Below are 14,319 nucleotides of genomic sequence, written 5' to 3'. Positions count from 1 at the left end.
ACAATTTAGACTCCTTTACCACTTCTCGGGTGGATGACATTTCTTTTCAGTGGTGTAATTTTACTTTTTTCAAAATAACGTTGGGTATCGATAAAAGAACTAATTATACGAGAAAAATATTTAATAATGTTTTTCAAAAAAGGAAATATTTTTCAAGTTACTGGCTACTGAATATTTGTTTCTTTTTTGCGTTTTTCATCATTTGTTGCTAACACCTTCAAAAATATACATTTTAACGAAAATCATGTAATGAACAGAATTATATCAATTAAAATCTTAATAAATCGTTATTTTATAGTGTTTTAGGAACATTATTAGGTTAGATATGAAAATGGGTTTTTATAGTGCTCAAAATAAGCTTTAAAATGAGTACTTCTGCGTGTAAAATGAGTGAGCTATCATGCAGATAAAGGACGCATGCAATGTTTTTTTTTCATTTAAATCAAATACTTTGTGTGCCATATCCACCAAAATTAAAAATAATCGTATTCAATCTAGAATTAACTTGGTTTAAGAGATCTTGATGGATTCTAGAAAATACCGCAACTTTAGTACAAATGATTCTTAAAAAACTCATGATTTCATGAAAAAAAAAACATTTAAAAAAAACAACCAATTTCTCATCATAATACCTCTGAAAGAATACGTATAAAAGTATATATATAAGAAAATTCGAGGTATTTTTCTGAGTAATTATTATTGTTTATTATTTTTTCGTTACACAAATATTGATAGATGTATGATTAATTAAGGAGCTGTCCAACCAGAGGTCTTTCGAGCCCTTTAACCCTTCGCCGTTTTACAATAAGAGAAGTTACGGTAATGATAGAGAAAGTTGTAGCTCATTTAATCACCTTTAAAATAGTGTATTACAAGTTCTGATAAAATCAGAATTAAAAGAGTAATAATCCAATTAATGCTGTGGATGGTGACGGAGTGCAAATTGTTAAAAACATTGAAATTAAGATAAAGATTAGCCTATTTCCAAAATATCAAGTAAATTGGAGCACAGTAAAAAAAATTTACAGATCAATAATTTTGTTGATCGTAAGTTGAATAGAGCACATGTGAACAGGATTTGACAAATTAATTCACTTCAAATATAAACATAAGCAATAATGTATATTGATTTATTAGAGAAAAAAATGCAATTTAGATATTAAAATTACTTAAAGCCAGTTAAAATATGGTACAAAATTATAAAAATTATAGGCAACATTATTGAAGCAATTATTTTGGGTGATATTGCACCTTTGCCGCGTATGCTATATATTAATTCTTTCTGAATTTGTTGTACTTTTTGAAAGATTTCAATTTTCAACATGAGTATCTTATGCTATGACCATAAATCAAAAAGGCAGACGATCATTTTTAGTGTGATAAATTTGGAAAATCAATGTTTTAGTCGTGAATAAACAAAAAATCATTCATTTATACATCCACATCTACAGGTATGGCTAAAAATACTATATAACCCTTAAATGCAATAAAATAAATTGAGCTATTGGAAATAAATTTGTTCTATAAATCGCAGTGTATAATTTTTAATATACAATTTTATTGAACATTTTTTAATATTTGTTAAATAAATAATTAAAGTGTTAACTGTGGGAATTGAGAACAATCATTTTATTTGAAACAGTTCTACATTCAACATCACTTATATATTGGTATAAATAGTAATTCAAAAAACAGTAATTATTATTTTTAACTAAGCAGTAAATATTAGTATAAAATATTGAAAAATTGTAGACGTAGGTACAGAACAACGTCTGTCGGGTCAGCTAGTATATATATATATATATACATATACATACATATAATTATGCAAGTTCATTCATACAATATTAAATTTCATAAAATCAGCAAATGGTATGATATAAAAATGCTGACACTTCAGAATTATATTTCTATGTTTAGTATTTATTTTCAAGTATACCGAGTTGTTGTAGGGCATTTTGGTATTAGACAATATTAAAGATTATTTTATTATGTAAAAATTTCCCAAATATTTTATATAATTTAGAGAAACCGTTTAAAAATTACAGGAGATGTAAACAAATGCATATACAGGCAAGAGTATTTCACCTATAGTTTTCAATAATCATTTTAAAGTATACCGAGTTGCTGTAGAGCATTTTGATATTAGACAATATTTTATATTATTTAATTTTAAACAAATTTGCCAAATATTTCATTTACATCAGACGTACAATTTAAAAGTTACAATAAATAAATGCATATATCAATCGTGATCCAGAATCTATTACTACTATGTTCGAATTTCCTTAATAATTCGATGTCGAAATCGTTTTTAGTGCTGTTTTTTTGCACAGACATAATTTATTAAACGATTTAGCCGATGGCTATTATAAAAACTCGATTCGCAATAATTTCGAACGATATTCTTAAGTTTAAAATGCAGATGGTAACAATTTTTACATACATATATGTATATATGTAAATTGTAGTCAATGCAGGTAGATACATGGAAAACCAAAGATTGTCAAACTGTGGGAAACATAGTTATATTGTGTATATTAAGTAGTTAAAAATCATATTTAAAACTATTGGAAAAAAATATAGAATTTTAACAAAATTATTGCAAAACAAATATATATTTTTGAACAAAAAAAACACTTCCAAAATTACTGCAAAACTAATTATTTATGTAAATGTGTATTAGACAAAATTATAGCTTACAAAATTCAGCACAAATTTACTTTATATATTATTTACCTAAAATTAATACTTTAGATAATATAACATCCTGAATTTTTTTTCCTTTACATTTTAACAATCTATGTATATCTATTTTGTCCTTTACACAGTTTTTTTCAAATATTTCGAAAACCGATAAAAATATCAAAAAGTTGTAAAGTGCAAAGTTGTAGCTAAAAAAATTCTTTACAAAATCGCCTTTTACACAAGTTTTGTGAAATAAGTAGTTTTGAAGATATAACGTGACAAATTTATGCTTTTTATATAGTCAAGACGAAAGTGCACTTTCGAACAAGTAAATTTTTTTCACTTTTTTAGAAATATCTGAAAAACTATAAAACTTATTCGAATAGTATATTATTGTAGCTTATGAAATTTCTTACAAAACTGTTATATATATATATATATATATATATATATAGTTACTCTAAAATAAGTAGTTTGGAAGCAATTATTACTTTTAAATCCAACTTGAAAATAGTACATATAACCCACATAATAAACTATAAATTGCATTGTAACTATTTAATTATTATTTAAAATATACCAAGTTGCTGTAGAGTATTTTGTTGTTAGACAAAGTTGTAGATAATTTATTTCTGTACAAATTTGCCGAATGTTTCATTCATTTTAGACCATTAATTTAAAAGATACCGATTATATAAGAAACAAGTGATGTAATTCGTTTAATTACTAGTCTTGGATTGTTTGCATGTTTTCAAATGTTATTTTAAAGTATACTGAGTTGCTGCAGAGTTTATAATATTAAACAACATCATAGATTATTTAATTTTGAACAAATTTGTCAGATATTAAGTTGTCAAATATCTCCCTTCCGCTTTTTTGCTCTTGGTTTATGATACAAAAAGGCGGAAGGGAGATATTTGACAACCTTATATTTTACATATTTTAGACGAACAGTTTAGTTTAGACAAATGATATGCCTAAATATTTTTCACACATGATTTCATCCTTCATCCAGGTATCAATATACCTGTCTATAGACAGATTGTTCTTTCACCTTGAATTTTCTCTTTTTAAATGAACTACTACCTGAACCACATTTTTTTAACATGTGTCAATAAAAAAAAAGATAAAATGCATTTGTGTTTGTGTGAAAAGGGCCATGTGTTTTAGTAATTGATATTAATGGCAACATGATGTGAAGTTTTGGGCGTATTATGTTCTAAAATATTTGGTTTAGAAGAATTTTGTAAAAGAAAAATGTGTAAAGAATTTTATTAGCTACATTTTTGTCTATTGCACTTTTGGTGTAAGTTTTCTGGTTTTGGTGTAAGTTTTCTGGTTTTTGTAAAATTTTGGAGTAAGTAAAAAAAAATTACTTCAAAAAGTACCAATAAATTCACGATGAATAAGTACGTACATATTTTCTATATATTTTATAAGTTATAATTTTGTCTAATACACTTTCGGTATATTTTTCCTGGTTTTTGCAACATTTTGGAAAGAGTGAAATAATGCACCTAATGCAATCCCTTGTAACTTTTAAACTATTAGCTTAATTTCAATGAAATATTCGGCAAATTTGTTCAAAATTAAATTATCTACAACTTTGTCTAACAACAAAATTTTCCACAGCAACTCGGTATACTTAAAAATTAATATTGAACAACGTTGTTATTTGAACACCTCATTAATGCATTACCTATTTTTATTTATTTATTTATTATTATTATTGTTATTTTTTTTCATTTATTTCTGTGATTATTATTATTATTATTATTATGTGTAATTTAGCCATATAACTCATAGGGTATGTAAATAACTCTGATTGTTATATAATATGAAAATAAAAAAAAATTAAAAAAAATTAATGCATTACTTTTGTATATTTAACATAACTCTTAAATCACTCGATTAATGTAAATGATTTATTTATATGATTTGTTTGAAATTGAATAATAAACAATATTTTCTAACAACAAAATACTCTACAACAACTCGGTATACTTATAAATTGCGATCAAAGGAAGTCCATATAAGTCTTTGCAATTAATTAATCACCAAGCCAAATTAGGAATTCTTTAAAAATTTGCTAATTAGCATTCGGACGTTTTTTTTACGTCGACAGAATAATTATAATTGAATTTTATTTATTTAATTTAGGCCCTACTAAATTGTAATTGTAAAAATACTCGACTTGGGAAAAAAATTTGGGCGAAAAAAATTGGGTATATTTTTCAGATTTTTGCAAATATTTCGATTATTTTTTTTGATTTATTATTCATAGCAAGCTTATTTATTATTTCAAGATCTGATTGTAATATTTAAAAAATACATTAGATAAAATTGTAGCTTATAAAATTTTGAATAATATTGCCTTTCACATATAAATGATAAAATAAACAATTTTCAAGAAATTACTAAATTTAAATGGACATTGATAAAAAAAACGTATTTAAATTGGGGGGTGCATTTTTTCGGCTTATCGCAAATATTAGGTTGTCAAATATCTCCTTCCGCCTTTTTGTATGTAACCAAGAACAAAAAAGCGGAAGGGAGATATTTGACAACCTAATATTTCAAAAACCCGTTAAAATACATTAAAAACATATTAGACAAAATTAAAGCTTATAAAATTCTTTATATGAATGTCTTTTATATAAATACTCTAAAATAAACAGTTTTGAAGATATGACCAACTTTAATGCACTTTAACCGTAACCTAAAAAATAAATAATTCTATGTCAATAAAAAATTAGGTGCATTTTTTCAGTTGTTTTTGCAAATTGTTCAAAAACCGAGTGTAATACATAAAAAATATATTAGACAAAGTTGTAGCTTATATAATTTTGAATAAAACTGCCTTTTACCTTATAAATGTAAAATGAACAGTTTTGGAGATACGACTAAATTTATATTACAAATACTACAAATTAACGAGTTTTAAAGATACGGCAGATGTTAGTCGCAATAAAAAGTTAAGTGCATTCTTTCAGTTTTTTGCAAATTGTGTAAAAATTGGTAAAAATACACAAAAACCATATTAGACAAAGTTGTTGCTTATAAAATCCTGAACAAAACTGCCTTTTACACTATAAAAGTAAAATAAACAGTTTTGTAGATATAATTAATTTTATAGATATATTAATTTATTTTTTTATTTAATAACACCAAAGGTGGTATGTGCTATAAATGCTAGTAGCAACATAGTACACGCGCCACCATCGAGCACATTTCTTTAGTTTTTTGCAAATATGTCAAGAATCGGTAAAAATACTTGAAAATCATACTAGACAAAGTTTTAGCTTATGAAATTCTAAATAAAACCTTCTTTTACACAAACACTCTAAAATAAGTAGTTTTTAAGATAAGACCGATGTTATTCCAATATTGGTACAGACATATTGTACAGCTTATATGAAACCTATATTGAAAAATATATGTGAAGACAATGTTTTGATAAAAACAAACAAATTGTGCACATTGTATAAAAATATAAGCGTTGATATGAAAAATTAACATTTACCAGTTTGTAATAAATTTATAACAATCAAAATGTATTAAATATATTTATATTATAAACCAGCAAACCCGACGAACTCCGTTTCGCCACCAGATGGTTTCGTGAGAAAGATGAAGAAATTTTTTGTTTGTTTTATATTTCAAAAGGAAAAAAATGATTCTATTATACAACAGTAAAGAATTTATTTCTATTACAAAAATGAAGTGTTTTTTAGTTGAACTTCTCTAAGTAAATGAAAGTGAATCCGCAAATTATCCGTTTCATTGAAGTGCTCTTTGGTAAACCACATTTTTTGTTTTTTGGTCTGACGTTAACACAAACAAAGCGGGTGGTTTTCCAACTCGTGAACAGGCAACGTATAACTGCCCATGTGAAAAACAATGATTTTCTAAATAATCTATTTGAAATTTATCCCGCAAACACTAAGCCATTGGCATTGCGACTTGTTAATTGTCATTGCGAACACAAGGCGAACTGGAAATTGCAATCGTTTGAAGTCAAACGGAAGACCAGTCGGAATCATTGGTATGTCACCAAATCGCCAGCAATTTTTGATTGAATGGTGAAATTCAGTGCGTGTACATCATTATTGTTTGTGGCAAGTATTGCTCGTTGACTTAACCAAGCATAATTCTGATAATTCTCACTAATGTCATTACTCAAATTTTTAATTACGGTAATAAATAAAATTTCTGAATAATAAAATAATACTAGAGAAACAATAAAATATAACAAAATAACAATATTAGAAATAATAAGATAATAATATTGAAATTCCAGCAATTTGCATTAGGGCACGATGCCATGCACCACTAATTTTCTTAGCTATAAACCTTATAAATCGGTTCGTGTGTTCTGGAGTTATTTCGTCAGGAAGGAAAATCCGACTTATTTTTATATATATAAAAGAATAATAAAATAATATAATAAATGAGAATTGTGTGTACACCTTGTATACACATTGAGAGTAAAAATCTCCGACACACCTTTAACAGGTGTAAACTTTCTTCAGGAATTTAATATACTAAAATTGTACTATATAATAAAACATATATATATATATATATATATATATATATATATATATATAAATATTTTTTATTATTTCTACTTACATTACTTACAGCCAGCAGTCCAATATAAAAAGCCAATACACCGAACGCGTACGGCATGGTCGTCGTCACTTTCAAAGCAACAAATGCACCACTGGAATTTATTTATTAATTTATTCAACACCAAAAACAAAGTCCTTTATTCTTTATTACACCCACTAAAGCACACACTTTAATAAATCGCTTTCCAATAATTTTTATAATTTTATTTATTATTTTTATTCAAAGAACTACAAGAGAAGAGAGGTTCGTTCTGCGTATTCTGTTCTGGCCGGAGCGCAGCGCACAGTGACGGAGTGTTGAGTCGGGTCAGACAGAGACGGGAAGAGTCGAAGGTGACGTCTTCGACCGGCGAGAGAGGGATGCAAGAGCAGGAATACAGGCGAGGGCGGATGGAAGGGGCGAGAGGAAGTGAGGTTGTGCGCATGCGTATACAGGTGAGTCGGCTAAGGCTGCGTTTATAAGGGACATAGAGGAGAAGGAATAGGTATAAGTGGTATTGTGCCTTAAGGCGAATTGCTGGAACTTCCCGTGCCGTAATGAAATATTCGAGAAATTTTAAACGTTTTCAAATATATTATTACAAATACTGTAATTGTTTCATTATTTTTGCTATCTTGTTTGTTATATCTGAGCAAATCAAATGTAAATTATAAGGCTGCGTTTATAAAGGACATAGAAGAAAAAGGCTAGGTGTAAGTGGTATTGTGCCTTAAAGCAAGATGTATTTTTAACTTTCCGAAGGAGAAGTTTATGTCATTCTGAATCAAATGAGACCAAATTTGGAAAAAGTATGTGTGTGTGTATGAATAAATGGACGTTTTCTTTAAAACGGCTAGACCGATTTTAAAAATTCAAAAGCTCTTCGATGTATCGCGATTAGGACTAGCGTTTATCAATTTTGCGCGACGATCAGCCAAGCCGTTTCTTTGCAAATAGCAAAAAAGTGAAAAAGAATTCGTCCACTTTTTAGCCCGCAATTCTGAATCGATTTTGGAAATAAACTAGTGGTGTATGGCATCATGCCTTAAGGCAAATTGCCCGTACCGTAATGAAATATTCGAGAAATTTTAAACGTTTTCAAATATATTATTATTACATTATTTTTGCTATCTTGTTATATCTGAGCAAATCAAATGTAAATTATAAGGCTGCGTTTATAAGAGACATAGAGGAATAAGGCTAGGTGTAAGTGGTATTGTGCCTTAAGGCAAGTTGTATTTTTTTCCCCATGACGGTTTTTGAGTATGCATTTCTAGCAGTCCTAGTTTTCGAAATATACCAATGTGGTAGTTTTACCTCATTTTACTATAAACTAGTGGTGTATGGCTTCGTGCCTTAAGGCAAATTGCTAGAACTTTCCGTATCGTAATGAAATATTCGAGAAACTTTAAACGTTTTCAAATATATTATTACAAATACTGTAACTTTCATTATTTTTGCTATCTTGTTTATTATATCTGAGCAAATCAAATGCAAATTATAAGGCTGCGTTTATAAGGGACATAAAGGAAAAAGGCTAGGTGTAAGTGGTATTGTGCCTTAAGGCGAGATGTATTTTTTACTTTAAGATGTCATGATTGTTTTTGTCTCTAGTTTTCGAAATATACCAATGTGGTAGTTATACCTCATATTACTATAAACTAGTGGTGTATGGCATCGTGCCTTAAGGCAAATTGCTGGAACTTCCCGTACAGTAATGAAATATTCGAGAAATTTTAAACGTTTTCAAATATATTATTACAAATACTGTAACTTTCATTATTTTTGCTATCTTATTTGTTATATCAGAGTGTAATGTAATTAAATCAAATGTAAATCATAAATCAATTTATCTCGTCATTTCATTTAGAATTCAATTTCAAAAAAAATGGTTGCCAATTTTACACAAAATTGAAAAATCGCTCCCGTATAGTCACAGTCTAAACGCATTTGCAAATAATTCTGTGCGGCATTTTCACTTATACTGTACTTAGCTTGGCGGCATTTTCACATTTTTCTATAGGTTTTTAATAGTCAATTTCATTTTTTCACAAAATTGGAAAATTGCTCCAAACATAAACAGTCTAAACGCACTTGACTAAACATTTGTACCAGGGTGGCGCTTAGACTGTGCTTAGTCTTGGTAATTTTTTGAATTTTTAATTCAAAATTACAACAATATTTTATGGAAAATAAAAAAAGATGTAATAATTTTTTATCCTCAAAAGCAATTGTTTTGACAATACAAGCAGAAAGTTTTTGAGATCATTCAAATCGGACGCTTAGTTCACTCAAAAACTGACATTTTTTGCACATTTAGCTCTGTATCTTCGAAATGGCGGGACCTGTCTTTGCCAAAAACTAATCACCACTTCTCTCAATCATTACAAATTGAATGTTTTTTAGATTATTCAAATCCGATACTCCTTTCTCTCAAAAACTCGATTTGTATTTTCTGCACTCTTTGCTCCGTATCTCCGTAACGGCTGGACCTGCCTTCGCCAAAAACTAATCAGCACGTCTCCCTATCAATAGGGATCGAATGTTTTTTAAACCATTCAAATCGGTTGATCCGTGCGCTCAAAAACGTGGATGAAAAAATGCGGACATACGAGGTCTGTTCAAAAAGTACCCGGAATTTTCGTTTTTTCAAAAAAATATTTATTTATTCGTCTACATTAATGTGGTCCCCTTCAAAGTAGTCCCCCCCAGATATAATACACTTATGCCAGCGTTTTTTCCAATTTTCGAAGCACCCTTGATATTCACTTTTTGATATGTCCTTGAGCACTCTCAGCGATTCGGCCTTTATTTCTTCAATCGAGGAAAACCGCCGTCCTTTCATGGGTCTCTTCAACTTTGGGAATAGGAAAAAGTCACACGGAGCCATATCTGGTGAATTTTTGCACTTTGCAACACTTTATTTCATTTTTTACGCAAAATTTAATACAAATTCTTTGACTTTTCAATTCTTCCATTGTAAAAATCGCCGAGCTCAGAAAAACACGTCGAACCTTAGCGACTACCACAGACAAAGTAAACAGTGAATATAGCTGAAAATTTCATCATACTTTAGGGGCATGTATACCAACACAATGAAAAAAAATTTTGACAATCAGACACTCCAGACCCGCGAAATTTAATTATTAGTAATTCCGGGTACTTTTTGAACACACCTCGTACATACATACACACACACATCCATTTTTCTGAGGTATGCCAGTAAAATGTTCAGAAACCTTCAAAACGTCGAGAAATGCAAAAATTCAGGAAAATTGCTGAAGTAAAACTCTTGATCTTTTCTAAATGTTTATTGCACGTGTCTATAAATTATATATATATATATATATATATATATATATATATATATTTAATGTTTTTATAAAAGTGCTTTTAGTGTCTTTTTAAAAATACAAAACCCCTTAAATTATTAAATAGTTTTAGTTATTAATAAGACATTTTGGTGCAAAAAAATTTAGAAAATTAGATCAAACCAATACAATATAATGTCACATTTACTATATATTGTTTACTAATATAATATGATGCAATTATTACCTTTTATCTTGTAATATTTTAATATTATTATATAATAAAATAGATAATTATCAATAGGTATAAAACTAGCAATTCAAATAATTACCTAAAATCGTTCTAAATCCAACTAAAACGATGCTTTTTATAATTTCTTTTTTGGTATAGAAATTTTTAAAGCACTTGATAACGTCTTCACAACTTTTCTGAAAATAAAATAAAATATATATTAAATATTATGAATAATAAATAATTAAGTAATAATATAATATAATATAATAATTTGTTAAGTCTAAAATTGCAAATCGAATATGCAAGACGGTTACATTTTTTTTTTACATTTGGCGCTATAGTCTTAAATTTTGTGAGAATGCACCCCTGTTATTATATATCAATAAAAAGCTAATAAAATTTACTATCAGTCTGTGTTTATTAATTAATAACATTTAGAACAAAATATTACAAACTTATAAACTCGATATACTTTATTTCGCGCAATTTTTACTACATCCCTTGTAACTTCTAAACCGTATGTCCAAATTGAATCAAATATTCTACAAATTTGTTCTAAATTAAATAATCTATGACCCTACATCAACTCGGTATACTTTGTAGAGGGAAATTTCGTTGTGAACGCGTCGGAAATTCGTGGAAATCCGTTTTCCATTGCGCATAGGGGTGCGCGCAGGCGATCGATTCTCGACTTTGGTATTTCTTTGCACGACGACGACCCCTTCCGAATATAAATATATATATATATATATATATATATATATGTATATATATATATATGTATATATATATATATATATATATATATATATTCGATCTATGCGCAAAACAACCCCCGAACACACAATTGCGTACAGGGTAGAATGTTCTCTAAAGTACGCATACATTTAAATCGAAAACATACTTATGGACTACGCCAATGCACGATCCTATCTATGACGATTTTAGAAAGGGAGCCGAAGGAAAATATATGCTTCAATAATTTTTCTGTCAAAATTTCATTTTCCTATTCGAATTTATACGTCCTGTAGAGCTCTTCAAACATGAGAGTAAACATATTTTACACGTTTAGTACTTGGTTAAGAAAAGTATGTAAATTCAATACTAGGATTGCAAGTTAAATAAGATGTAGTACTACATATTAAAGTATATAGTTTGAGTATATTTCTTGCAAAATTTTAGAATTCTGTTTATATAAATACGTCCTGGAGAGCTCTTCAAACATGAAAGTATTTGCTATGTAAAATATTTTATACGTTTCGTACTTGGTCAAGAAAAGTATTTAAATTCAATACTATGACTGTAAATTTAAAAAAATGTAGTACTACATATTAAAGTATAGTTTAAGTATAGTTCGTGCAAAATTTTAGGATTCTGTTTATATAAATACGTCTTGCAGAGCTCTTCAAATATGAGAGTATTTGTCATCTAAAATATTTTATACGTCTAGTACTTGGTCAAGAAAAGTATTCAAATTCAATACTACGACTGAAAATAAAATAAAATGTAGTACTACATATTAAAGTATTTAGTTTAATTCTTGCAAAATTTTAGGAGTCTGTTTATATAAATACGTCCTGCAGAGCTCTTCAGATATAAGTGTGTTGTTTATGGAACACATTTTATACGTTTAGTACTTGTTGTGAAAAAGTATTTAAATTTAATACTAGGACTAAAAATTGAATAAAATGTAGTACTACATATTAAAGTAAATACTTTATTTATTTTTTCTTCAAAGTTTCATTATCCTATTGTAACTAATACGTCCTGAAGAGCTCTTCAAACATAATAGAACTGTTCTATGGTATTGTTCATCAAACACATGTAGGTTTAGTACTTGTTACAGAAATGTATTAAAATTCAACACTTTTACTAGAAATTTAAAAAAAATGTAGTACTACATATTAAAGTACATACTTTAGTTATTTCTTCTTTAAAGTTTCATTATCCTATTTTAACCAATACGTCCTGAAGAGCTCTTCAAACATGATAGAACTGTTCTATGGTATTGTTCATCAAAAATATTATGTAGGTTTAGTACTTGTTACAGAAATGTAATAAAATTCAATACTATTACTAGAAATTAAAAAAAATGTAGTACTACATATTAAAGTACATACTTTAGTTATTTTGTCTTTAAAGTTTCATTATCCTGTTATGAGCTTCATATACAGTTTGCTATTTTGAAGTACAACGATTTTTTTTAAAATAATTTTGTTCTAAGTGTCGTTAAATGATATATACAAATTAAAAGTTTATTTCATAAACATTTTAATAACTTTTAAAACTTTATGTGGTTTCTAATAAATTTCAACAATACATCCCTAAATACAAAAAAATTTAACCGAATAAACCACCCCTCATGTTCGATTTCTAATTAAACGATCAAAAACTTGTTACTATACAAATTACTATTATAATTATTATAAATTACTATATATTATTACAATTGATGTTATTGATTATTAATACAAGCTTTTCCTCGATTTTTTACCTTTCCAGCTGCCATACTAACAATTTACCAACACATTAAACTGTCTGTTCAGGTACAATACTGACAAAAAACCTCACATCTTGGGAAAATGGGTTGAAATAGGGTGAAACTAGGGTTAGAACAAGGAAAATTGGGAAAATATTTGTGGAAAATATCATAAAATCTTGAGGGAATAAAAATATGGGGAAAAATGTGGGAGAAATTCAAGAAAATTGGGTTGGAAGTCAGGTAATGGAAGTTGGGGCACTTTTTTCATATTTAGTCTCATATTTTTAAAACTTATTAAATAACACTTTTATTTTTATATACCAATGAAAAGCTAATACAATTTACTATAAGCGCTTATATACAATTTAATAACAATTAGAACAAAATTATATTCTAAAAAATGGTTAAACTTTAAAATTGATAACCGAATGATAACTTCGACATGGTGTTATCAAAAATAATTAGGGCATTTATTTTAAATTTAGTCTCATGTTGTTGAAACTTTTTAAATAACACATTTATGTTTATATACCAAAGAAAAGCTACTAAAATTATATTCGAAAAAATTTTAAACTTTAAAATTGATACCCAAAAAATAACTTCGACATGGTGTTTTAAAAATAATTATTATTAATACATTAACTCTAACTTAAAGAAAAAATAGTTCAAGTACTCTAATGTACCAATTTCAAACTTTATTTTAATATTGTTTAAAATATTTATTTAATAAAAATATTTCGATATTTATTTTTAATATTTTTGCACTATGTGTGTTTTTAACTTAATAAATTTTTTAATCAACACATAGTTAATTTGTTAAAAATTCAATGAATAAATTAGTATCCGAATTAATACAATTATTTACTCCTAACTAAATAAATATATAGATATTTTTATTTTATTAATTTATGAGTTAAGACAGAAATTAATATAATAGATTTATTTGGTAATAAATAAAGAAATGAAATAATATGTCAAACATAAAAAAA

General features: G+C 27.4%; 1 protein-coding gene across 1 annotated transcript in view; it reads right to left on the bottom strand.

Moving 5' to 3' along the window:
- LOC113389812 (amyloid-beta-like protein) overlaps positions 1 to 13,357 on the bottom strand; it is an 86,153-nt gene extending 72,796 nt beyond the window's left edge. Inside the window, exon 1 of the mRNA XM_026626819.1 lies at positions 13,343 to 13,357. Coding sequence (XP_026482604.1) covers positions 13,343 to 13,357 — 15 coding nt within the window. The remainder of the gene's footprint in view (positions 1 to 13,342) is intronic.
- Positions 13,358 to 14,319: the final 962 nt, after the last annotated feature.

The sequence above is a fragment of the Ctenocephalides felis genome, unplaced genomic scaffold (genome assembly GCF_003426905.1).
Source record: "Ctenocephalides felis isolate EL2017-DRISC unplaced genomic scaffold, ASM342690v1 CF-g0.4_SCAFFOLD_03573, whole genome shotgun sequence".
Taxonomy (NCBI): domain Eukaryota; kingdom Metazoa; phylum Arthropoda; class Insecta; order Siphonaptera; family Pulicidae; genus Ctenocephalides; species Ctenocephalides felis.
Note: the sequence above shows the minus strand (reverse complement) of the source record. Positions and strands in the feature narration are given on the sequence as shown.